Source organism: Cyprinus carpio, chromosome B5 (assembly GCF_018340385.1).
Source record: "Cyprinus carpio isolate SPL01 chromosome B5, ASM1834038v1, whole genome shotgun sequence".
Classification (NCBI taxonomy): Eukaryota; Metazoa; Chordata; class Actinopteri; order Cypriniformes; family Cyprinidae; genus Cyprinus; species Cyprinus carpio.
The window spans coordinates 23,783,263-23,810,557 of NC_056601.1; the positions used below are offsets into that span (position 1 = coordinate 23,783,263).

The 27,295-nt window shown below is 36.4% G+C and overlaps 1 protein-coding gene across 1 annotated transcript in view; it reads left to right on the plus strand.

Moving 5' to 3' along the window:
- The window catches only part of acaca (acetyl-CoA carboxylase alpha), a 53,011-nt gene that overhangs the window by 24,033 nt on the left and 1,683 nt on the right, over positions 1 to 27,295 (plus strand). The window contains 29 exon segments of the mRNA XM_042724983.1: positions 136 to 363; positions 1,370 to 1,459; positions 1,548 to 1,666; positions 3,502 to 3,525; positions 5,433 to 5,576; positions 6,334 to 6,436; positions 6,685 to 6,792; positions 6,890 to 6,946; positions 7,135 to 7,179; positions 8,147 to 8,188; positions 9,704 to 9,919; positions 9,993 to 10,148; positions 10,228 to 10,431; positions 11,629 to 11,784; positions 13,670 to 13,816; positions 14,138 to 14,407; positions 14,507 to 14,604; positions 14,863 to 14,983; positions 15,665 to 15,775; positions 19,858 to 20,001; positions 20,070 to 20,190; positions 20,816 to 20,912; positions 22,800 to 22,896; positions 22,979 to 23,114; positions 23,198 to 23,375; positions 23,924 to 24,036; positions 25,128 to 25,282; positions 25,470 to 25,640; positions 26,842 to 26,978. Coding sequence (XP_042580917.1) covers positions 136 to 363; positions 1,370 to 1,459; positions 1,548 to 1,666; positions 3,502 to 3,525; positions 5,433 to 5,576; positions 6,334 to 6,436; positions 6,685 to 6,792; positions 6,890 to 6,946; positions 7,135 to 7,179; positions 8,147 to 8,188; positions 9,704 to 9,919; positions 9,993 to 10,148; positions 10,228 to 10,431; positions 11,629 to 11,784; positions 13,670 to 13,816; positions 14,138 to 14,407; positions 14,507 to 14,604; positions 14,863 to 14,983; positions 15,665 to 15,775; positions 19,858 to 20,001; positions 20,070 to 20,190; positions 20,816 to 20,912; positions 22,800 to 22,896; positions 22,979 to 23,114; positions 23,198 to 23,375; positions 23,924 to 24,036; positions 25,128 to 25,282; positions 25,470 to 25,640; positions 26,842 to 26,978 — 3,788 coding nt within the window.

Below are 27,295 nucleotides of genomic sequence, written 5' to 3' on the forward strand. Positions count from 1 at the left end.
TTATATATAATTGGCCATCTTGTAGATTGCAATTGCCCAATGTAATAACAGTCAAGATGTAATAAAAGCGTGTTTATATTTAGTCTGTGACTCCAGTCTACTCAGGATCAAAATGTTCTTAACTTCTCTCTGTAGGATCAGCTGTGTGGACGAGACCCTACTCTGACAGACGAGCTCATGGCAATACTCACAGAACTCACACAGCTCAGCAAGACCACTAATGCCAAGGTGGCGCTGCGGGCACGGCAGGTTCTCATTGCCTCGCACCTTCCGTCATACGAGCTACGACACAATCAGGTGGAATCCATCTTTCTGTCTGCTATCGACATGTACGGGCATCAGTTCTGCATTGAAAACCTGCAGGTATGACCTGTTGGATGTCTGATGACTGCTCTATAGTGCCATCTGCTAGACAGCTTTTTGCCTCTTTATTTACACTTGACAATTTAATAAATGACTCCCATTTATTTGCATATGAGAAATTTGAATTGAATTGAATTTGTTAACAGAAATGTGTAAAAAAATTAATTAGAATGGCAGTTGCAATTCATTTTAATAGACTTGTTTTATGTAAAAATGTAAATGGTTACATTAATTACATCAACGTGAGCTAATTAATTATTCCCTGATATGCAGAATAAATTTTTCTCCAGACGTACTTTCATAAGTTCAGTAATGTTAAATTATTTAAAACACACTTTACACTTTATTATATTGTTTTGTAATGTACTATTATAGTTATATAAAATGAACGAGCCATGTAGGTACTGTAACACAGTTTTGTAACCTTATAAGTACGTTTAATAATAATGTGATGAATTCTGATTATTTAAATGTAAATTAATAGTGACTTCAGTTTATTGTTTAATTCATTCAACTAGTTGTGCAAACAAATAAATGCGGTTCTTTTGAACTTTCTATTTATCAAAGAATCCTTAAAAAAAAAAAAAGATCACATGACACTAAACAATAGAAAAATGGCTGAAGAAAATACATCTTTATCATCACAGGAATAAATTGCATTTTAAAATATGTGACCCTGGACCACAAAACCAGTTATAAGTCGCACAGATATATTTGTAGCAATAGCCAACAATACATTGTATGGGTCAAAATTATTGATTTTTCTTTTATGCCAAAAATCATTAGGATATTAAGTAATAATCATGTTCCATGAAGATATTCAGTAAATTTCCTACCTTAATTTTTGATTAGTAATATGCATTGCTAAGAATTTAATTTGGACAACTTTAAAGACGATTTTCTCAGTATTTAGATTTTTTTTTTGCACCCTCAGATTCCAGATTCCAGGTGTTCATGAAATCTAAAGTTATTGATACCTTTCTTGATTTTTTTTTTCTTTTTCTAGAAACTGATCCTATCAGAAACATCCATCTTTGATGTGCTGCCAAATTTCTTTTACCACAGTAATCAGGTGGTACGGATGGCTGCTCTAGAGGTAAGACTGTGTCATTTTACATTTATCCAAGAAATTAAGTGTTTATTTTTGTCTTTTTAAGAACATGATTCTCATTCTCATTTCTCAGGTGTATGTTCGTAGAGCTTATATCGCTTATGAACTCAACAGCGTCCAGCACCGTCAGCTGAAGGACAACACCTGCATCGTGGAGTTCCAGTTCATGCTGCCCACATCCCACCCCAACAGGTACCTCAAGATGTACCGCACCCCTGCTTCCCCCATGTCTCCCACCCCTCGCTGGGACTGTGGAGGAGCATATCAAAACATTGCCCCTGACTGGGGCAAATGTGTGTTTGAATTCTCTGCATAAATAAAAGCTTCTGGTTGTTTGCGACACAAATTCTCCTCCACTGTGCCACAATCCACTTCCCCTCACACCTATAAAATGCTCTATTTGTGCACAATCTATGCCACTGATTTAGTGTCTGCTGTGATCAGAAGGTTTGTATGAAGTAGGATTAGAAAGTGACAGGGTCTAAATCACCGGGCCAAAAAAAGTTCTTCTTTAAGGTGTCTCTCATCTGTGCGGGCAACATCCGTGTGTTTCAGGTGAAAACCAAAAGAATGTGACCAATAGGATATGCTTAGTGAATGTTCTGATTGGCCGTCTACCAGCTCACACTTCTTGCTATTGTTTTTTTTTTTGTTTGTTTTTTATTCTGTGCTGATTCATGCATGTGATCTGATTCAGTGTAGCCTCTTCTGATGCAAGCAGAGCATTTTTTTTTTGTGCATTTAGTCATATTTACTTGTATATTACCTTTTTTCCTCTCCAATACTCCCAGCTCCTAGCATGTGCTTTTCCAGCTGCTTTACCTGTGATTTGTGTAAACTGAGTGGCTTATGCATTGTACTGTGCTAAAGTACATGAAAGAGATTTTGGCTGCATTTACTGCAGTTTTTTAAGAGCTGAATTGTTGCATGTGAGGGAGGGGCGGTCATTTGTGAAATGTGTGGCTTAGTTTCTCAGTGGAAGAATCTCACAAAACCATGACCTGGTCAAAAATTTAAAGCCCTAAAATCAAAGGGAAAAAAACAACAAATAAATTATATTTCATGTAGGGGTGTGCCAATATTAAAATTCAGTCAGATAAGCCAATATTTATTTTGATGATATGGCCAGTAATTTATTAAATGGACAAAAAGACAAGTAAAATAAAATCATACAAAATAATTAAAATGATTAAGATAATCTAAAAATTACTTTTTAAAAGTGTTATTAAATTATTCGTGTTGATATCAACTTAATTAACTGCACTTTAATGCAAAAAAATATTTTGAAAGAATTGAAACTAACCATTTACTATTCAGTATATTTTAAAATGCAACTTATTTTATTGTGCACCCCTATTTTTGCATTAAAAATTAACTTTAGGACCTTTAAGATTTTTTGCATTTGTACATAATTCCACCTCCAAATTCTCATTATGCAATACATTTTACTTCTAGGCTTATTAGCAATTTACATTATTCTCAATATTGTAGATGTTCATTACTACAATAATACAGTAATTCTGTTCTAATAATAACATGTAATTATTTTTATTGTTTTATTGTTTTATTATTATTCAAAACCGTTGGTGTAGTAATGAGAAAAGAGGAAAATGTGCTTAATTAAGCAGATTTAAAAAAAAAAAAAAAAATCTCACAGTGCAAAAAAGTTTTAAAGCTCCTAAAACAGCCTACATTTTCTTAAAGCAAAATATAATTTATTGTTTCTTCCATTTGATTTTGGAGTAAAATGTGACCAGGATGTGTTCTTGATAGGGACTTGTCCTCAAATGATCAGAGACGGTCAGATATGCATTTATAAACTGACCAAAAAAATCACTTGAGACTCATTTGAGACACTTGTTTAATTCAATTAAACAAATGCAACACAATTGTCTTTAAGCCACTTCCTATTAGCAGCAATCTGCTGGTCAGATATGTTAAAGGGCCACACACTTCTGATGTCTGACTGACCCCTCCCATTGATGCCTGACACTAACCAATCAGTAATCAATGTTGTTTGATTGCAGAGGGAACATCCCCACTCTAAACAGGTATAGTACACATTTTTTCTTCCGTAAACCAAAATCTAGACTTGGAATAGAAAATCAGCATGGTCAAACACATACATTTTAAATAGTAGTCAGTATAATTTGCATTAATACCATATGAATATGCAGAGTATTCAAGCATAACCAATGTATAAAAGATGTATTTGTATATGTATATTTGTATATGTATATGTATATTCATATTTTAAGACATAAACAACCTTGGATGAAATGCATTTGCAACCTACTGAATGGATCTAATGATCAACGCTTTTGTGTGCCTTTAAATATTTTTATATTATGCGTGCAAGTTTGTGTTTTATTGAAAACAGCTCTTCCTTGGCGCTTTATTTTGTTGATCTCAGTAAATACAAACTAATTTGCATGGCTTATTGCACCACTCTCAACACAAATGTGTGTGGATCTGTCTGAAATGATATCATTGTGTGTGCGCATACAAATGAAGACACTCCCATAATATGTCAAGTGAAATTGTTTAGACTTCATACTGGTTTTGAATTAGCTACATAATAGTGGCAATTAAATCTGCTGTTTGTATGTTTGTTTGATGTGATTGTCCTCCCAGGAAACTGTCTGTCCCACAGGACTACAAACTTCCAGATATCACAGCTGACGCTAGTGCTGCCACAGGGGCAGCTAGTGAGTCTGCTGAGAATGAGGACAGGTAGAGCAGGACAGACTACAGGGTTTAATCACAGAGAGGGTTTAATCAGTCAAGAATAATCTATGCACAGTTTTCTTAATGATATCTAGGTGTGAATCTTTTAATTAGTCTTAATGGGCAAGAGATTGCTGTCAATACTAACACTGAACAGGATACTTGGCACCTCCTGAAATTTTGACCATTTCTGGTAGATGTGCTGATTAAGCTATGCAATTATGGGTGTTATTAAAGGAATATTCTGGGTTAAATATAACTTAAAATCAACTCCACTGGAAATCATTTTGACTTCCAGTCCCTCGTTTTTAAAATCAGGAAAAAATGCATTATAATAATGCGCTTGCAATAAAGTGTACCAGAAATAAATTCAGTCGCATGGGTCGCCAGGATGCATATATGTACATAACAAAGTTCAAGACTCAGGGAAGATGGAAGCGGGAACTGGCAAACTTAACTTTAATAACTAAATAAACATAAATCACGTTGTACTAGTTTATTCCCTTTTAAGTTAGTTCAATTGTGTGCATGGCTCCATGGTTAAAAAGTAGTCCTGTCAAGAAAATAGAATTATCAGTTAATTTCACTATTTCTTATTTTAGAAAGCAGAATGAAATTGTAATCAAATGTTACATCTAAACCTTAGGTTTTGTTAAACAATTTTCATTAATATCTTAACTATGAGAAGACAAAAATTTTTCAGAGACCCGTTTAAGAACCTCTATTTTGGCAACATGCCCAATAGACTTCCAATGTAAATGTGTCATGATGAACCCATTTCTTTTGTTGCTACAAATGGAGGGGTGACCAAAAATTATGGTAATAATGACATGGTAAACAGCAGGTCGCAGCTAGATTATGTTTAACCTGGAATATTCTTAACTAACCTGTACCTCCACCATGAATATAAATAAATGAATGTGAATGCATGAATTCACCCATACAGTGAAGTTTCAGTCATAACAATTTTTTCCTTTAACATCTGGTTTACTTGCCTCCTGACAACTGGCAACCCTTTTATTACATTCAGATGTTACACGTAAGTGTGTATTCACATTCAGTTGTGAGGAGGCGATGCTGCTTCTATTCACTCCTCTGATCCAGACCGATGTGTGATGGTGATGATTTGATCTTTCTCCTGGGGTGGTCTAACACATTTTTGAGAGGTTAGGTATATGCGGCTGCATTAATAACATGTCCTTTTATTTGTGCGGTTGTGTTGTTCTCTCAGAATGTCCTTCTCCTCTAACTTGAACCACTATGGCATGGTCCACGTGGCCAGCGTTAGTGATGTGCTCCTGGACACCTCCTTCACCCCGCCCTGTCAGCGTATGGGTGCCATGGTTTCCTTCCGCTCCTTCCAGGAGTTCACCAGGTTAGTGTGTCTCTACAGTAATTGGAAAGGTGTTCATGAAATCTAAATTATTCCTATTTATTTGCTTATTAATTGCCCCTGATTGTACTCTGCACAATCTGCAGGGAAGGTTTAATCCACAAATAAACTGAGATTTTTTGTAAAATGTTTAAAACACTCACATTAATAGAGAAGAAGCCAGATTGTCTGAAGCTAGATGATTCGTTCAACATTAGTATGGGACGCTCTCTTGGGGACATGCTGAGATCATATGACCAGCCAAATACTACTTATTTAATTTTTGTTACCTTCTATTGTTATTACCTACCTCCTAGTTGCGGGATGTTTCATTCACACCAGTAGGTGTCAGTACAAAGTTTAACACCACTGTCATATCTCGACACATAAAAACTTCAATAAAAATGTTTTTAATAATCTTTTATAAAATAATAACATTTACCAATAGCTATGTACAGTAACTATGTTGGAGTGTCAATAAAATCACTAGCACTATTTACAATGTTATATATTTTGTAGTGTTACTATATCAGTAATTCATTTTCTAAATATCAGTTTTTATTAATACCGAAACCTGTGTTGCAGACCTATCAAATCTCATCTAGATCCGCATAACGCTGATTGTTGTGTCAGAAATCAGAAATACATTTAAACCTGTAATGTGCCGTATTGAGAATGGCATTTAATGTTGTCTGTTATAGCAGTTTTCTTAATGTACATACATTTGCTGTCTGTGTGTCTAATGTGACTGTTATCACAGGAACATTAAAGATGTGTTGAGCTGTTTCTCAGACTCACCCCCTTCTACTCCAACCTTTCCTGAGGGGGGCAACCCTGTGCTGTATGGAGAGGAGGACAACAAGGTGAACCTTTTATTCTTTGAACCTGTCAAAAAAAGGAAAATAAGATTGACATTCAATTAAGACATTGAAGGGCACCTGTTATGCAAAAATCACTTTTACATGTTGTTTAAACATAAATGTGCAAATGATTCACAAACTACACACAAAATGTCTGTAAAAAGATAGATGTAAAAAGGTGCAATGAAGCTATTATTTGGAATATCGTTGTTTTCTATGCATAGTTTATATTGTGTTTTTTCTTACTACAGAGCATTCAAGATGAGCCAATTCATATCCTTAATGTGGCCATAAAGACAGACAGTGACATTGATGATGATGGTCTAGCAGCCATGTTCCGCGAGTTTACCCAGTCTAAGGTGAAACCGAGTTCTGTTCTCTATGTAATGACTGTTTTGAACAAAAATGTTTAACTGTCAGTGTATTAATTTTATACTTGCATAATTTTTACCACAGAAATCTCTGCTATTTGAGCACGGCATCCGAAGAATTACCTTTTTGGTCGCTCAGAAGGTATGCTTTCAAAATGACATTTGAGCATGTTTCCGCTCTTTCACTCCTTCTAAATCGAATTTCAACAATAATCTTTAATCAATTGAATGTTCATTTGAATATCTGCAATTCTTAGTAACTGATCTCAAATCTGTTACACCCACTGCATGTGTCTTTTCCCCTTTTGCTCTTGATGCCATTATTAACAGGATTTCAGGAAGCAAGTCAACTGTGAGGTGGACCAGAGGTTCCATGTAAGTAGTTGTGAAATGTCTGAGGCATTGGCTCTGTTTCACAACCTATCGAGGTGCCTCACTCTCTGTAGGCAGCTACTTTCTTAGGAAGCATCTTAACTAAAATAGACCTCACAAGTGACTGAACTGAAGCTCTCTACATAGACTACCATGCAGGCCACTCCAGTAACACTACTTGTCTGAAATGTATGGGAAATTTAGCTTTAGCTCACTGGTGATTCTGGTAGAGATGAATGTTATGTGTTGCTAAGCTAATGACACAATACTCCTACACTAAATGTATAATACATGGTGCATACAGTTAAATTTTAATTAGACTTTTAATTTAGTAGTTCTAAGTATTGATTGAAATAGACTGTATTTTTGATTGACATTTCTTGGTTATCATGTTCACCGTCTTGGATGTTAGCATGTTGCTTAACCTAATGACAATACTCCTACGTAGGAAAATTCAGGCAGTCATTTGATTTAAAAGCTGCAATCATATTTATTGCATGATATGCTGATTAATCAATCAAATTGATTGCCAATAATTTCACACTGTATATCAATGTCTCTAAAAGTCCCTGAATAGAAATATTGGATATGTACAAATTATCTTTGAAATTAAATAATTGAATCCAAATTGGAAAAAAAGTGGCTATGTAAGTCAGTATTATTTGTTTTATATAATAAAATATAAATATATTTGCATAAATGTAATATTATCGGAAATATTGAATTTTTTAATTATTATTAACATTTTGACTCATAGGTTTTGGAACAGAGCCATTATAAATGGTCTCTTAATTAAGTTACAGACTTAATTATAAGACTGTTCAGTCTTTCAAATGTACAAAAACCTGTTCTGTAATAATGAATACGATATACTGTACCATTAATATTGGTATGTTCTTCCTGATCGGTGTTGACATGTACAGAATGCAATGCTATTTCACGGTTAATGTATAATGTCTTTATTTCACAGAGAGAATTCCCCAAATTTTTCACTTTTCGAGCTCGAGGCAAGGTGAGTTATGTTTTACACAAGACTACCAGTGACAGGCGCAATAAACTGTAACACTTTTAAATGCAAGTGTTCATTAAATTCATCAGCAGCTTTATGTTTAGGGGTGATATACAAAGGGGAAATGAAGAGGAAGGGGGAAAAAAGCTGTTATATTCCTGCATTTCTTGCCTTTGCTGTGCAAGTCACTCCATCGTGATCAATGGCGTTTCTCTGGCTTCCTTCAGCCCTGATAGTTTGCTAAAATGGTTCCAGCAAAGCTCATTACATTAATGAACTTTTTAATTATTTGTCTCATTTGAGAGGGATGACATCCATTAGCAGCTGTGATTACCTACATTTACTAAATCTAGCCTGCTATTATAGCTCACGGGCACTTTCTGCTTCTGTAGACTCACTTTCTCTAAGTTTAAAATGAGCAATTTCGTTCCATTTATATTTTCTATTTTATTAAATCTTATTACTATTGTTATTAGTAAAATTGTGCCTTTTCATGATCAGACTTTTTAGGGTTGCTCGATTATGGCAAAAATCTTAATCAATTATAAAATTAATTATTTTTGTAAACATGATTGACAGTATTAACACAAATTTATGAGTCATTTTCTTTTCCACATTAGTGAAATAGATAATTTCAGTACCACAGCAGAAACTAATACTTAGCTAACTAATGTAAGTGTGGGGGAAATACCTTGTTTAGTTCATCCTTGCTTCATTTTGTGTTTCTGCTATACAAGCAGCTACAAATGGTATTGTGAAATAAAATGGGTCTCATTCACTAATAATTTTTGTGGATTATTGTACCTTTCCTTGTAACTTGTACCTTTCCTCTACCTTTTTTCTGAAAGTAGAAAATTTAATACAAAATGTATTGATGAATTGTAATATGAAAATCATTTGTACACAGATTCCGAACACAAATCTGTCATGGTTAGTGAAAATAAATAATATAATATAATATAATGTAATTAGGGCTGTCAGTTTAATGCATTAACTTAATTAATTAGTTATGAAAAATAATGTGATTAAAATATTTTAACACAGTTAATGCACTGGCCCTTTAAATTTTGCTTGAAATTTTGTTGATTCCAATAAAATATTTCTTTCTATAGCTACAGTGTGTAATGTCTACTTGATACTTACTCATTTAACACAAAAATAGCTTGAATCTTTTGTGGGTATTTTCACAATCAAATTTATTTTGCGATTTAATTAGGTTAATTATTCAACGCATCATTTAATTAATTAGATTAAAAATTGTAATCGACTGACAGACCTTAATATAATATAATATAATATAATATAATATAATATAATATAATATAATATAATTAATATCTATATATACTATAATATAATATATATAATATAATTATAATAAATATAATATAATATAATATAATATAATATAAATGTTTTGTAGAATTTTTCTCCGAGTTCATTTTCATAGTCGTTTAAATTTGTCTGACAAAGGAGTTTTTGGCAATTTTGTCAGTTCTTTTTTTTTTTTTTTTCTAGTTTGAGGAAGACCGTATCTACAGGCACTTGGAACCTGCCTTGGCTTTCCAGCTGGAGCTCAACCGCATGCGTAACTTTGCACTGACGGCCATCCCCTGTGCCAACCATAAGATGCACCTGTACTTGGGAGCTGCCCGCGTGGAAGTGGGCGCTGAGGTCACAGATTACCGCTTCTTTGTGCGGGCCATCATCCGCCACTCGGACTTGGTCACCAAGGTAGGAGCATCTCTGTGGTTGCATCCATAAACTTGGTTATATGTGTGACACTGTATGGTTCCCCACCGTGTAGGAAGCGTCGTTTGAGTACCTGCACAATGAGGCAGAGCGTTTGCTGCTGGAGGCCATGGATGAGCTGGAAGTGGCTTTCAACAACACCACAGTGCGCACTGACTGCAATCACATCTTCCTCAATTTTGTCCCAACCGTCATCATGGACCCTTCTAAGGTTTTAATGAGTTTCAATGGATTTTTCTTTCAGGAAGGTACATATCTGCATGTGTTTTGAGCTCTTGTGTTCTCATTAGATTGAGGAATCTGTGCGCTCCATGGTCATGCGCTACGGGAGTCGTCTCTGGAAGCTCCGTGTGCTCCAAGCCGAGCTGAAGATTAACATCCGACTGACACCCACTGGCAAACAGATCCCCATCCGCCTCTTCCTGACCAATGAGAGTGGCTACTACCTGGACATCAGCCTGTACAAGGAGGTCACAGACTCCCGTACAGGACAGGTGGGGCACAAAGACCGACAGGTGGGGCTCACGTGTCTCTCATTAACACAAACACATATTATATGCAGACAGCTAAAACTGAATCCCTCATTGTTTGTTAATAATATGTTAATTTTCTGTCAGTAGCAAAAACACAATCAGTGAAAAGTTTGGACACACATTCTTTACATTTGTTTATTATACATTTTTGAAAATTAGTGAAGTAAAAGCTAGAAAATAATACAAATGGCAGTTATGCAAATTACACAGTGACCAAAAAAAAAATCTTATATTTTTTCTTATATTTTATCTTTTTCAAATTCAACACCCTTTCATGCAGTATGTAGATTTATTTTTATATATTTGTCTAATATATAACATATGTGAAAATATGTACATAATATGTAAAATATATAAATATGTAAAAAATATACACAGTATGTCTGCTTTCAGTCATTTATTAGATAAAAAATTTTAAATCATAAAAAATATTTAAAATACATTTCTGTTCAAAAGTTTGGGGTTGGTCGATTTTTTTATTTTTTATTTTTTTTTTGAAAGAAGCATTTATTTAATAATATATTAAAACAATAATATTGTGAAACATTTTTAAAAATTAATTATTAAATTGTTAGCCATTATTAAAATTAATTTGTGCTCAAGAACCATTTCTTGTCATCAGTGTTGATCAATTAATCAGTTAATTCCTTTAAAATACCCACTAACCCCAATATTTTGAATTGTATTGTATATATTTATGCTATTACGTATAATGATTAATAAGCTGCATTATTTTGGTATTTATGGTATTTATTGTTATCATGATAAAAATGAATTTAGTCACATGTCCAAACATAAATGGCACTGTACAATTTGTTGTTGGACTAATATTATTTCAGACACTGGCGTTGAGTGATTTGTCATTGTGCTAGTCACCATTTAGTTTCATTTGTCAGTGATATGGTGACTTTTTCTATCCGAATGTAAAAAAGCTTTTCATGCAGCTGAGTTAATTTTTTTTTTTTTTACATTTTTACAAAGTGATCTTTTGTCATTGTAACATCAACTGTCAGTTTTGTTTGTTTGTATCATTGGCCAACTGTTATCTGTTTGTCTAGACATGGGGAAAATTATAGACATATATATATAGTTGTTTGTGTTTCTTTACCTATGCTTGACTTGCTGACTCTTTTGTCCTCTGTCTCTCTCTCATATCAGATCATGTTCCAGGCATATGGAGACAAGCAGGGTCCTCTTCATGGCATGCTCATCAACACACCCTATGTCACTAAAGACCTCCTGCAGTCCAAACGCTTCCAAGCCCAGAGCCTCGGTACCACCTATGTCTACGACTTCCCAGAGATGTTCCGTCAGGTATTGTCCACAACCTGACACGGGAGAGATATAAGATATTCAAGATATAATTTCATTTCAATGTTTATTAATATTTAAATGTTTAAGGTCAGTATGATTTTTTTTTTCAGCAAGGTTGTATTAAATTGATCAAAAGTGAGAATTAAGACATTTTTAATGTAAAGACTAGAGATGCACCGATTGACCGGCCAGTGCTCAGAATAGGACGATTTTTTGCATGACCAGCCCAGATCGATGACTGGCCGGTCAGTCTCATGTCTTGCCAATTCTGAGACAATCCTTTTATTACCAGCGGCGCCGGCAATGACGTCACAGCCACGCGTACACTCACAGTCGCGTGTAGACATCGTTTCGCATGAGAATGATTCTAATTTTAATTGCATTCAGTGTAAATGGCTACTGATAATGTATTTATGTCGTGCCAGATGAGGCGTGCACAGCCTGAGTGATTTATTCATTACCTGTCTAGCGATGTGCGTTTCTATACGAGTAATATGCAAATTATGTTGAAAAAAACGGTTTGTCTTTTCAAATCTTCTATAGCGTGTCATTATATTTATCGAGTAAGTTTGTGTTATTTATGTTTTACGCTTCAGAAATGTGCAGTTATTGCCGGTAAGGGAGCATAGTGAGCTCCGATGCTCCCTAGTTTTTGCCCGCGCATTGTGGGATTTTTCAGGGAGCGAACGTTCCATTGCACTGGAAGGATTTCGCGATTGAGACATCCCTTAAAATGGCTGACTCCCTGATCAGTGCCCTGACTACTGAACAAGGGAGCTGATTGAGACGCACCCTCATTCATTAAAACAGACATTTGCTGCCACCTACTGGTGGTTTAGTCATATTTAAAAGTATTTTTGCATTTTTTTAAAACTTTTTTTGTATGTTTAAAAAATATGTAAAACGTTAAGCTTATAAAAACTATTCATGCATTTGAAATTTAGCAGTGTAAATGCATTTGTCACACCACATTCTCCAAAAACTCTCTGTAAAAACACATAATAACACCACTTCAGATGCAGCTTCTGTTTCCTCTGCAGTGGAAAGATAAGAGTTTGTTAATACTAATTTCATTTGAATGGTAACAACTCTACAGTTTCTAATTATTCTAACTTAATTAATCGAAACAAAGTAAGAATTTGATGTGAAAGATGCCACATTTAATAAGGTTAGGGGAAAAAAATTACCATTTTTAAACATGGTGGGAAATGGCATCTGTGTTGTTACATTCAGCAACTCATTTTAAGTGAACTATTTCTTCCCCTTTCCAGTCACAGAGCACTTTATTTTGAGAGTTGTTTAAGTGAGAGAAAATCTGTAACTTAGTCCAGATTGGGGGAATTGTAATGTTTAATAATTTCTTTTATTATGTAAATAATTTTGCATTGAAATTTGCATAGATTTTTGTTTGTATATGCTGTCAATTACAGTTCTTAGAAAGAAAATCGTAATCAGCAAAAATCGGTATCGGCAGGTCACACTTCCAAAAAATCGGGAATCGGAATCGGCCAAATAAAAAAATTGCAATAGGTGCATCTCTAGTAAAGACATTTCTGTTTTATGTTCTTGAACGTTCTATTCATCCATACATATTCATCATGGTTTTCCAGAAAAATATTAAGCAACACAACTGTTTTCAAAATCGATAATGATAAAAAATGTGACTTAAATTACTGTGTTTTTGATCAGTTGAATGCAATGATGGTGAGCATAAGAGACTTTTCGAAAAACATAAAAATCTTACAGACCCCAAACTTTTGAACAGTATTGTATATTTTTATACACAAAGTTGATTATCGAGTCTTTGTTCATTCATTTTTTTAAACAAGAGCACTGGAAATATATGAAGATAAATATTTCTCATATGGTGTCCATTTTCCTCTAGGCTCTGAGGAAGCTATGGCAGTCCATGGACGCACACGCCAACTTACCCAAGTGTCCTCTTCCATCGGAATTGCTGACCTTCACAGAGCTGGTCCTGGATTCTCAGGGTCAGCTGGTGCAGATGAACCGTCTACCTGGAGGAAATGAGGTTTAGATTGCACCATGTTAATGATATTGGCTAAAACTTATGTTTTGTAAAAATGCATTATCTTAAACTGAACTGAATCAACAATGAAACGCTATAGTTATAAAGGAGACTTGACTTAAACAGGAAAACTATGCAACTCAAACTTAATATGTGGCATGTCTTGCTCATTTTCAACAAATGATCACATGCAGTAAACTTTGTACACTGTAGGGGGCCCCTTTGCTTCTTAAATGTTGGTTTGTAAGGATCCACAAGCATTTATTTAGTTATCACACATTTATTGTGGATAGAAAATTAACTTATGATTCCATGATTCCCTAGATTGGCATGGTAGCATGGCGGATGACTCTCCGAACCCCTGAGTACCCGGCCGGCCGTGAGATTATTGTGATCAGCAATGACATCACACATAAGATTGGCTCCTTCGGGCCGCAGGAGGATGTGCTGTTCCAGCAGGCTTCAGAGATGGCGCGGGAAAGCGGTATCCCACGAATCTATATTGCTGCCAACAGCGGAGCCCGGATTGGCCTGGCAGAGGAAATCAGACACATGTTCCATGTGGCCTGGCAGGATCCAGCAGACCCGTACAAGGTTTGGAGTGGCTCCAGGGGAAGGGATCAGTGATCATTGATGTAGTGTTTCTCTTCAGGAATTGTGTGGTATTCACAGTGTTTTCCTGTTAAATGGTAGGGCTTTAAGTACCTGTACCTCACACCTCAGGACTATAAGAAGGTGTCTGCTCTGAACTCAGTCCACTGTGAACATGTGGAAGATGAGGGTGAATCCAGGTGAGTTACATATTATACCATACACAGATTTGTTTTATTGTTAATGCTTTTATGTGTAGCATAAGAGTGGTCTTTGCTGCATAATTTCAGTGAATAGTTGGACTGGAAGGAGGTTTTGAGTTCTGAAGGTTCAAATTGTACATTGAAGTTTTATTTCAAAAGATTGTCAGGATTTTTATTAAATTTTTTTCATTGATTAGGGTAATTTTTTGTTGTTCTATTCGAATGTAAATTCTCCTCTAATTTGTGTCTTTGCAGGTATAAGATCACTGATATCATTGGTAAAGAGGAGGGGTTGGGTGTGGAGAACCTGAGAGGTTCTGGCATGATCGCGGGTGAATCTTCACTGGCGTATGAGGATATCATCACCATGAACCTGGTACGCTAGCAGAACACACACACACTTGTTAAAAACTGTGGCGAAGATCTGGCAAAACATTTGGAAAAGTTCCACTATTCACAAAAGCTCAAAAGCAATACATTTACGGTACCTAGGATAAGATTAAGGTCAGCAAGATTTTTTTTTTTTTTTTTTTTTTTTAAGAAATTAATATTTTTGTTCCTGCAAGGTAGCACTAAATTGATCAAAAGTGACAGTTAGGCATTTACAATGTTACAAAATATTTTTCTTTTAAATAAATGCTGTTAATTGATAAAAGAATCCTAAGAAAATGTACCACAAGGTATCAACTGTTTTCAAACATTCTTAATATTAAGAAATGTTTCTTCAGCACCAAATCAGCATATCTGAATGATTTCTAAAGCATCATGTGACAGTAATGGCTGCTGAAAATTCAGCTTTGGCATCACAGAAATAAATTACATTTTAAAATATAAGAAAAAATATTAGTTCTAAATTGTAATAATATTTCACAATATTACTGGTGTTACTGTTTTTGGTCTAAATAAATGCAGCTGCGGTGAGCATAAAAAACTTAAAAAAAAAAAAAAAAAAAAATTTAATAAAAAAAAAAAATATATATATATATTCTTACCCAAACTTTTGTGCAGTAGTGTAGATGTTATAGTGTTTCTGAATGCTGTGTTTGCTGGTCCTCAGGTAACATGCAGAGCCATTGGAATTGGAGCATATCTGGTGAGACTGGGCCAAAGAACCATACAGGTGGAGAACTCTCACATAATCCTCACTGGAGCTGGAGCTCTCAATAAGGTCAGCAGCTGCACCCATTTACATCTTTTCTAGTTTTAGAATCCATAAGCCAACTGTGCTTTCTCAAAGCAGTTTTATAATTTGCCTAGTATGATCTGTATGTTTTCAAAGGTCTTCTCTGTTGTTTAGTTGCTGCTATGAAAGATGGCATTTGTGCATAAATTACCTATTCACTCTGCTGATAAGGGCATTTTAATTGGCCTCTCTTTTAATTGCTTGAAGTAATTTGATTGGTCCGAGGCAGGAATTGTGACAGGTTAGCGTGAACTCCAAAAGCCTTGTGTGCACTCAACTATGACCCAAATAAATGAATCCCTAATTCATGCAATTACCACAACTGCATTAAAATATAACTTTTATGAATCAGCCAGTTTCTTTATTTTACTGGTGACAGCGGTTGGATGTGATTGGCAGTGCATTCAAGCACGTGTTAAAGGAACAGCCCACCCAAAAATTATAAATTCTCTCATCATTTATTCACCCCTCATATCATTCCAAACCCATATGACTTTATTTCATTAAAAAACAAAAGGACAAAAATTAGTAGCACTTTTTACAGTCCTGTTCCATGTGTCCATACTACGTACTCCTAAAGTAAAAATTACAATAACTGAGTAATAACTACATACTATGCGTGAACCTAACCCTAAACCGAAACTTAAACCATGTAGTTACCTTATACTACCCGGTACTTTCTAGGGTAATAACACTATAAGTACGCATGCTGTAAAATAAAGTATAACTAAAAATTTGTATGTACAAAATTTTTCCAGGCAGTTACTATGTAATTTTTTAACCAGTTGGGATCTTGTGATGTTCAAGCATAAAAAAGGAAGCAAAGGCACCACATGTGCTTCATTGGGAACAGAAATTAAATAAAAAATTATTTGCTAAAAACTGAGGGATGGTATTAAAACCGATATCTCAGTAAAAAGACAATAGAAGTCAATGGAAAATCATCTGCCAAAATAGAAAAAAAAAAGTGTGTTTCTGTAGGTTTATAATTCACCCCTCAGTGACATCCCCCCCACCCCCGCGTCTCTCTCTCTCTGTCTCCCATCATGATGCTGCAGCTCCTGCAGGAATAATAGAAAGAGAAGCGTGAAGTTGTTATTTGCATAGAAATAGGCTGATGCCTGGGGCAGAGACCGGGGAGGGGCACCCATATCATTCCTCTGAGAACAGAATGAGCATTTCTACTGCTACAGATATCCCTGTCTCACTCTGCCTTTCTCCCATCACTCTCTGCAGCAGTCTAGATTAGGATTGGGAACCAAGAAACAGTTCTTATTCAGAACAATATCCTTTAATTGTTCTTAAAATGTCCGGTGTGGACAGAAAAAGGTATTCAGATATTTCAGTCACTGTCATGTGTCACAGCCAGTATCTGTTTGTCCTCTCTGGAACTACAGGAACACCCCATCTATCTCCATATGAAAATGTTCTTTACAGTCCCATTACTGTGTTAATTAGAGCTGAACCATGATCGGCTCATTTACAAATACCCATAATAAGCATTACTGCACAGGTCTCAGAACACGTCAGGTCTGTAAGTGATTATGACTGTTACAAAGGTGTCAGTCTCAGAGTTTAGAGTGTTTTTTTGTGTGTGTGTGTGTGTGGATGGTCAAAACTGTGATTGTATTACTGTGATATGGGAGAGTTTAGTCTTTCATTAACCACTGGAACAAAAGGGATATACCAGACACATAAAAACTGGAGCTATAGTCAAGGTCCAGACCAAATCTATATTCCCTGCAGCCCAGATACTGTACATACCAGAACCAGACCTCTTGCACCTCAGGTCCAAACCAAGACTGACCCTGACAGAAAACTTAAGTTTAAGTAGTTGATTCAAAAATACATTGGCCAACGTTATGTTCTCTATAATGCTAGCCTGTAATGATTGTTACATCCCAAGATAAAATAGCCAGATGAATGCTTAATGCACTGGGGTTTGATAAAGTCAAGCGAGTCTAAAACCTAACCAGTGAAGTGTGAGGGGTACAAGGAGCAATTGCAGTCTGATTCAGATCACACTCATTGCAGAAAATGTACCTAGTGTGAAAGCTCTCCAAGAGTAATGACCATGTCCCAAAACCATGTACATGTGGTCTCAAGAGGTCTTAAGAACAAGAAACGAAATTCAAGACTCTGGTATATAGCCATAAATTTAGTGAGCTTGAGTGTTATGTTGGTGTTGGCTTTTCTGGAAGAGGTAAGTAATAGCCAGTTGTGTCAAAAAGTTTACTTTTGAAATCGCATACTCAGTTTTCTTGTTGGGCAATCAGAATTTATAGGAGCTGAGTAGTGAATGTCTGCACCATCAGTGGCACCAAACAAAATTGCAAAAACAAGGACCATTTTCAAAACTTTTTCCTACACACTCTTCCTATATTCAAAGGATGTCACATATTCCCTAGAAGTTGGCTGTAATCCTGAAGATTTTGATTAGGTGGTTCAGGTTTGTTTATCTGAGATTGTAGCTAAACTAAGCAGGACCGTGACCCTCCAGGAACAGGATTTGACACCACTGCCATATGCCATTGTTCAGCTCAACAGTTGGTTTCATTTCAAACTCATAGAATTGGTTGAACCAGAAGTTGTCAAGGAGTTCAAGCAAACAGAAATTCTTTACAGTATTTAGACTGTGTATGGTCTGCAACACCACAAAAAAAATCACATCAATCTATTGAAATCATTGTATGTGATTCTTTAATCAGTGTTTGAATAAAGAAAGGAAGGCAAAATCTGAGTATCGATGTAGTCCTGGAGGCATAACCCCTTACTCTTCCCCACTGACCACTCAGTGACCCCGTCATTCTTCCCAGGTCATTGACAGCATTGGGTGGAGAACACAGTCTCCTCAGCCTCCAGCACTGGGCTGACTGCCTGTGTTATGGTATTGATCCACAGCCCCAGGACCTCCACTAGCACTGACATTGCCATAACACACAATACACGCTCCATGCTTCCTAGTTCTGTGTTACTTCCTCAAGTAAGAAGAAGAGTTAGTGACATAACTGTTAATCAGCATAAAGTCTGGTCTACATTGTAGCTTATTTTGTCCAATAATCACCCAAAAGTCTGATTTCAGTCTGTTTTCAAGGTGGCACAATCAATTATATGTCATTGTTCGGACGGTCATAAAGGTCAAAGCTAAAGTTCTTTAGACTTTGAGCATCATTGCAATGCTTGACCTGCGGGCAACTTGACACCAGGGGTAGCGCAGTAGCCACAAACGCTTATAATAGCTGGATCTGGCAACACAGAGGCTCTGCCCACGCCCTCACTCACAACTCGTTCACTCCAGCAGCATCTTGCAGTGATCATTTTCATACCACGGACTCTAAAAATTTGTGCAAACTGTCTTATATGAATGTCTGCATGACATGTATAATACAGTTGAGGAGTTTAACAGCAAATTAGTCATTCAGATAAATTTTCTTATTTTTGAACATGATAAATTTAATGAGGTCTGGACCTCGGTGACCTCATAGCTGGCTACGGGCCTGTATCAAATTATATATCAGACAAAGCAATAGTGACCACTTAATAAAAACGTTTGCCTCTCTCGCTATTTACACTATATTTGCGAATTGGTGGGCGGGGCTAAACGGGCAGTGATGTAGAAGTGGCCGTTGATCTTCTGCGAGGTTATTATTATTACGTCATAAAGTGGCACATTCCACAACCTGTCGTTTTGGCAGATTTGCTTTAATATAAGCTGTTTTTAGACTAATGAGAAAGTTTTGAGTTCTGAAACTTACAGGATGTTTAGTACAATGACCTTCTATATGTCAAAAGATCAAGGGCAGTTTGATTTCTCAGTTCATGACCCCTTTAACTAATGTACAGAACATTTCAAAATTCTGCAACCAAAGTTTAATATGTTCTTAAGGATATCTTCACACTAAATGCCTTAAAACTCTTGAGTATGTTTCAGATATTTAATGTGATGTATCTCACAAATGTACTTTATGCAATCCTGCTGCAAGTTTTTCTTCAGAAGTACTCAGTGTTGCAGCTTTGTGACTTGTGAACAAAACTTTTTCATTCAGACCTTTGCTCTTTCCTCACAGGTTCTGGGTCGCGAAGTGTACACCTCCAATAACCAGCTGGGTGGAGTACAGATCATGCACAATAATGGAGTCACACACACCACTGTGTGCGATGATTTTGAGGGAGTGTTTACGTTACTGCTCTGGCTGTCTTACATGCCGAAGGTATGCAGAACACTGAAATGTAACCCGGAGAATGTGATTTTGAGTCTAACAGTGCTGTTCACCTTCAGAATAAGATGAGTCCTGTGCCAATGATCAGTGCTAAAGATCCCATCGATCGGCCAGTGGAGTTTGTTCCTACCAAGGCACCTTATGACCCACGCTGGATGTTAGCGGGACGTCCCAGTCAGAGTGAGTAGATGCTGCAACCTTAGACCTCATTACATGTTTAGCGCTATTGATAGCATCTGTCGCATGATTTATATTGTGGACCCTCTTATATGTACTACCTTTTGTAAGTGACTTTCTGTAGTAATAATTCTTGTTTTTTAAAAAAACAAGGGAGAAAAAACTTTTTTTTTTCCTGTATCAGTGACATTATGCTCTCAAAAGAGCTCAACTTGTCAATTTGTTGAGGACTCCTGCAGTGATATTTTGTGTTTTGTTTATTAATTGTGCTGAGGAATGTGTTATTAGATGTAAGTGTCCAGTAATGGATGAGTGTGGTCTGAGGGTTTATGTTTGAGGCACAGCACTAGGTCTCTCCACTCAGAGATAAGACACTCTAGGATATATGGAGTGTTTTTTATTGGCGAGACAGATTACACATCACTGTAATTGCCACAGTGAGGTGGGGAGATATCGAGAGCTGGTGGCAGGGAGAAAAATCTTTGTCTCAGTGCAGAGACAGGTCTCAGTGTAATTGAATGGTAACCTCTTCCTGCAGCAAGCATGTGCTTCTCCTCGGTTAAGCTCGGCATATCTCTGATGAAGATAGGGTACTAATGCAGCTCTGATGGTCTCTCCTTCCATACAGACACTAAGGGTGCGTGGGTGAGCGGGTTCTTTGACCATGGCTCTTTTCTGGAGATCATGCAGCCGTGGGCACAGAGTGTAATCGTAGGACGGGCCAGGTAAGCACCAATGAATACTTTGGCCCCAAAAAGTATTTGGACTCTTAGGCAAGTTCTTAAACTTCATCAATGTCAGTAGATGCCATTTTGGTCTGATGTCTTTTCTAAAGCAAACAAATTATGCTGCTGTAGAGCTCTCAGCACTAAGCATTTTTAAAGGGGTCATATGATGTTGCTAAAAAGAATATTATTTTGTGTATTTGGTGTGATGAAATCTGTTTATGTGGTTTAAAACATGATTTTCCACATACTGTACATTATTGTTTCTCCTCTATGCCCCGCCTTTCTAAAATACACGTCAATTTTTACAAAGCTCATCGGTCTCAAAAGCGAGGTGTGCTCTGATTGGCCAGCTATCCAGTGTGTTGTGATTGGCCGAATGCCTCAAGCGTGTAACAGAAATGTTACACCCCTTACCATACTGTGATGCTGTGTCCCGGTCAGAACACTGGTGCGACAAGACAAAAACATTCAAACCCATTATAAACGAGGCATTGTTGCATCCAGTGGGGACATAATTACGGATTATAATGACTTATACTGTCTTTTTACGCATTGCGTTGCATCACGCCGCGTAAACATGAAACCATGCCTGCATTTGTGTTCGGAGAAAAGACAAACAACAAGCTCTACTCTACACTGCTCAAAACTCACGTTTGAATCATCAGTGGCAAATGCTTTCAATATGTAAACATATTTATAGACTGAATCAGAAGCGCCAGCAACAGTCCTCCATAAAATGTGCTGCACACATCTGAATATTTGTGTTGAACTGTTCTGGAACAGTGTTGTAAATACAACTTAACCACTGATTTCTAGTTGTGTCCTCTTTTGGAAGGGCAAACAAAGTATTTTCGCTTTCGCAACAAAACACACAGCCTCTTCACAACATGGTGGCTGCGGTGGCAGCAACAATAAAGTTACGTCTTCTTTCTTTGCGTGAACATTTGGGTGGCGTTATGCAAATTTTCCCACATCATGACATAGACATGTGGGGGCGTGTTTAAACGAGGCGTTTTAGGAGAGCGTGGATGAGTCTTAACTTTTATAAAGAATATCTCTTTGGGTTTGAGACTTTAGTCTTTGCAACTTTAGGGATCTTATCTATTCATGAACAGCTTGTAACACTCCAAAGAGAAAGGAAAACTTGAAATCGAATTATATGACCCCTTTAAAATAGGTTTTCTAGAGAAGTGTGCATGTTATTTTTTATTTTTTTTTTTTTTGGTTGCACATGCAATGGCGTATATTCGCAAATACTTGTTTTTCTAATGATTAACCACACAATCTGAGCCTTTACTCTCATCAGTGAACTTGTGTTGACCTCTGACCTCAGTTCCTAAAGGGCAGCGTTTGTCAGTTGGAAAGGTCCTGCTCTGATAAATGCACTTTGAATGCTCCTGTGAGGAACATTAGTTTCACATCAGTCTTCTACTCAATACCCTTTTAGTTGTCTGCCAAAATACAGATTGACAATGAATGTGTCAGTTTTATTTACCTTTTAGAGTATTTGTCTGCATGATAAAGCCTAATTTTGCTATTTATTTTAATTTGCTCTATATTTTACATTTTAATTTACACATTCAAACAATAAAATAATAAAAAAGACCTTAAATGTGTGACAATAAGGAAATTATAACCTTATAATGTGTGTGTGTGTGTAAATGAATATTGCATCAAATATGTATCTATATTAGATTAAACGTGTTTAAGAATGCTGTGATTAATTTTTCTTTTATCCCTCAACCTAGTTTCAGCTGTACAGTTGGAAATATCATAATTGACTCAGTATGATAACACCTTTTAGAAAAGGTTTTTTGTTTTTTTTTTTTTGAGCATTTGTTCAGTCTGTCCCTGTGTAACAAACATTTTGACTTGTCATTTGAAGTTGGGCGGGATCCCGACTGGAGTAGTTGCAGTGGAAACCCGATCAGTGGAGCTGTCTATCCCAGCAGACCCAGCGAATTTGGACTCTGAAGCCAAGGTGACCACTTGGAAACACTTACACACCCTGCCACTTGATGTTTTTCAGGAAGGTGACCACTGTTCTGTACTTTTTCTGGTAGATCATCCAACAAGCAGGGCAAGTGTGGTTCCCAGACTCTGCTTTTAAGACAGCACAGGCCATTAAAGACTTCAACAGGGAGGGGCTTCCTCTCATGGTGTTTGCCAACTGGAGGGGCTTCTCTGGAGGGATGAAAGGTCAGTGATACAGGAAATGAAGTAGGATGCGCTTTAGTGAGCTATGATGATCTCTGCTAACACACATGCTCTCCTGTCTTCAGACATGTATGACCAGGTGCTGAAGTTTGGGGCGTATATAGTGGACGGGCTGAGAGAATACAGACAGTCAGTGCTGGTGTACATCCCTCCACAAGCAGAGCTCAGGGGAGGATCATGGGTCGTCATAGACCCCACCATCAACCCTCGCCACATGGAGATGTATGCGGATAAGGACAGCCGGTAAGAACTAGTTTAGTTTCATTTTTTCAATTTGGTTTGGGTTGTTTTTTGGTTTTGGTTTTGTTTAGCTTTTGTTTTTTGTTTTTGCTTTTGCTTTGTTTTTTGTCATTGTGCCTTGCATCTTGTTTTTTTTTTAATGTTATGTAAATGAAACCGTGTATTAACACTGCATTGATTGTGTTTATTTTTGGTATGTTTGTTTTGTTTGGTTGTTTTTGATGGTTTTGGTTTTATTTAGTTTTGTTTGGTTCTGTTTTGTTTCCTTTTGTTGTTTGGTTGTGTTTTGTTTTGTATAGTTTTGTTTTGTTATTGTTTAATCATTGTGCATTTTTTTTTATTTTATATAACAGCGTATTAACAGTACATTAAAACAGAAAATGAATAAATAAAACACCAAAAAATTAAATGAATAAAAAAATTAAGCGGTCAGACCTTTCAAGCAAGCAATTTTGAGTAATGATGGAAGAAAATCATTGAATTTGTTTCAAACAAATTCATTTTAATAACCTATTTGAATAAATTGATTGATCATTGTGTGCATTCTGCAGTGGTGGCGTGCTGGAGCCTGAAGGCACAGTGGAGATCAAGTTCCGTAAAAAAGACCTGGTGAAGACCATGAGACGGGTGGACCCTGTATACATGGGGCTTGCAGAAAGACTGGGTAAGTTTCTCACAATGCTGTCTCTCCCTTGAAATCTTGTTTTATGGGGCGTGTATGAGTGTTATATTAAAGCACCTCATCGCTGCGTTCTGCTGATTGTGTCGACCCTTTCTCTTCTCCCTGAGGAGACGTGTCAATCACAGGAGTCTAAGATCAATCAGACGCCGTTGCTGTTCTGTACCTCCTTCGATCGATTACCCCCTCAGCAGTCACTAAAAAGGACCGTGCCACCAGAGTGGCCTGTAGTGTTGCAGGCGGCCACGCTGAATGATTGGCTCTGATGGGATCAATCTCTTTCGAACAGCCACGGGCTGATGTGAGATCCTGCAGATCTCCTCGGTTGGCAGCACTCTAGTGGTGTGATTCTTGGTGATTTTCATGTACAGAATGAGGGACCAACACATGGATGCCAAAATCGCAGAATTGTGTTCATTTGCTTTAGCAAGCATGAAATCAAAATTGACTCTCTTTTTTAATGCACATTTCTTTTACACTGTTTGCTAGTAGGTGATATACTAAATTGTTCATCAAAATGGAATAACATGCCTCCCAGTGTTGTTATAGTATTGTTTATACATTATTATAGTATGTTTATATTTTGAATAGCTGTTTTTTTATACTTTTTCGTTTGAATTAAGTTTCAGTATTTTTGTATTATTGTTATTGTTGTTATTATTATTATTATTATTATTATTACTATTATTATTATTATTATTAAATGTAGGACAACATTTAATTTTCATAAAAATGTAAGTTTATAAGCATTTTATCTAATATTTATATTTTATTTTATTTCAGTTAATGAAAATAATATTAATAGTTTTATTTTTAGTTAAAAAGCTGCACTGCTTGCTTTGCTTTTCTTTTTGTTAATGCCACCTCATCCAAAAATATACCAATTTACATTTCAAGCTATTTAACGAAACAGAAATTCAATGCCTGTTAATTTAATGAATTAATTAATATAATTTTATTAATTAATTCAAGCCACAGTAAAATGGCTGAATGTTTCTAAGTTACTTTTTCGGTACATTTGGTACATTTTGGTACAGTTGCATTTGTCCATTCTCTGTGTTTGTGTGTGTTTTCAGGCACCCCAGAGTTGAGTGTGTCTGAGCGTAAAGAGCTGGAGAGTAAACTGAAAGAGAGAGAAGAGTTCCTGCTGCCAATATATCATCAAGTAGCCGTGCAGTTTGCCGACCTTCATGACACACCGGGCCGTATGCAGGAAAAAGGAGTCATCACTGTCAGTACTCAACTCTTATAGTAGCATTAGTACAGTATGCTCGGCTTTTACCCACAGTTGTTGCTTTTTGATGGTACTTCTGTATTCATATTTCTCCATAGTTAAAGAATCAGAAGCTCAAATGAAAAGACGTGAATCAATGAACTATGCCATAAATGAATCTGGACTTGTATGTGTGTGTGTTCAGGATGTCCTGGAGTGGCAGACATCTCGACTCTTCTTCTACTGGCGCTTGCGGCGGTTATTGCTGGAGGACACTGTTAAGAGGAAGATCCAGTGTGCTAACAGTGAGCTGACAGACGGCCAGGTTCAGGCCATGCTCCGCCGCTGGTTCGTGGAAGCAGAGGGAGCTGTGAAAGTATGTTACCAAAAACTTTTGAATAAAAAATATATTTTCTCCAGATCACCAATAAAGGTCTTTTACAAATAGGACAGTACAAGTGAGTAAACATTTGCGTGTGTGTGTGTGTATATATATCAAAACTGTTAAACTTGAGTTTAAAACTTAACATACGGTAGTAAAAAAAACATATATAAGACACCATTTTAATACATTTCTATAGTAATACCAGATTGAATTAAATACTTAATCAAAAACATGAAATATTATCAAATGTCAATATATCAGTGTTAGTCATTCAATTTCATTACCATCTATACAAAACACGACAAGTTAGGAATAATTTTGTACTGTAATTTAAAAGTGGACCATGTAACATAACAAATTTAGATATGTATGCATATGTTTAATGCTTCTGCTCTTAGTGTTTAAAGTTGTTGTTTTAAGAGTGATAAAGTGTAATTAGTGGTTGGCATTATTTTTATTTGAGACGTATGAAGTTTTTTTTTTTTTTTTTTTTTTTGGTAGTTTTAGTGCATTGTACATGTAAAATGTACTGGCGTGCCTGTGCCAAGCTGAAAGTTGGTTAGGAGAACTGTATGAAGAGTTTGGAAAACTGACCTGAGTATGGAGAACCTGTAAAAAAAACGTAGAAAGCCTTCCTTTTCCTGAAGTGGTGTGTGGACCAGAAAATATATGATATTTAGAAGTGATGACAGTGGATGAACGTTCCCGAGCTCGCCACACCAGGTCCTGGAGCAGAGCCAAGCCCCCAGGGCAGGTTAAAGGATCTGCAGAAGACGGTGTCTGGACCACTAATACATTACCCTAATCAGAGAGAGCTATCTTAAGCTACAATTAATCTCCACCCTGCCACGCGCAGATAGCAGAGCAACACGCTGTTTCTTAATTAAAAGCAAACGGATTAAAAATGATTAATATGGGGCATTAAATGTTCTTGCCGACTACAAGTGCTTGCGTTTTTTAGAAGCACGGACGCCCATTAACGCCTCGACAAATCTTCACAAGCACAAGTCCAGCTTTGTTTCAGATCAGCCTCATGTTATCAGTCTAAGCCTAAATGAATATCCAAAAATAAACATTGTCATAAAGTTTTTAAAGCAGAAACATTCAAACAAACTCCATTTGGCAGAACTTTTCAAACAAACACAATTTATTAAACACTTTATGTATTATTCTTTTTGTTTGTCTCTCCCAGGCTTATCTGTGGGACAGCAATGAGGATGTTGTGGAGTGGTTGGAGAGGCAGCTGGCAGAAGAAGAGGGTGCCAGATCTCTCATCGATGAGAATATCAAATATATCCGCAGGGATCACATCCTCAAACAGATCCGAAGGTAACATCTAGACACCAGCCTTAAAAACATATATGCACTTACAATTATAGTTTATATTATGGCTGTCAAAATTAACATGTTAATTGTGGGATTAACTTTTTTCAGTTTAACGTGTTTTATTAATGCAGCATCCATTTTTTTTTTTCTGGCATCCTTTGGCTAGCGTTAAGCCCCTTTCACACCAAGAACGATAATTAAAAAAGATAACGATTTTAGCGTCCACAACAGCGAATGATATCGTCTGTTTATTCTAAGCGTATGTGTGTCTTCCGCTTTAAATTCTCCAGCTCATTATAGCAGGAAGGATTCTAATTGGC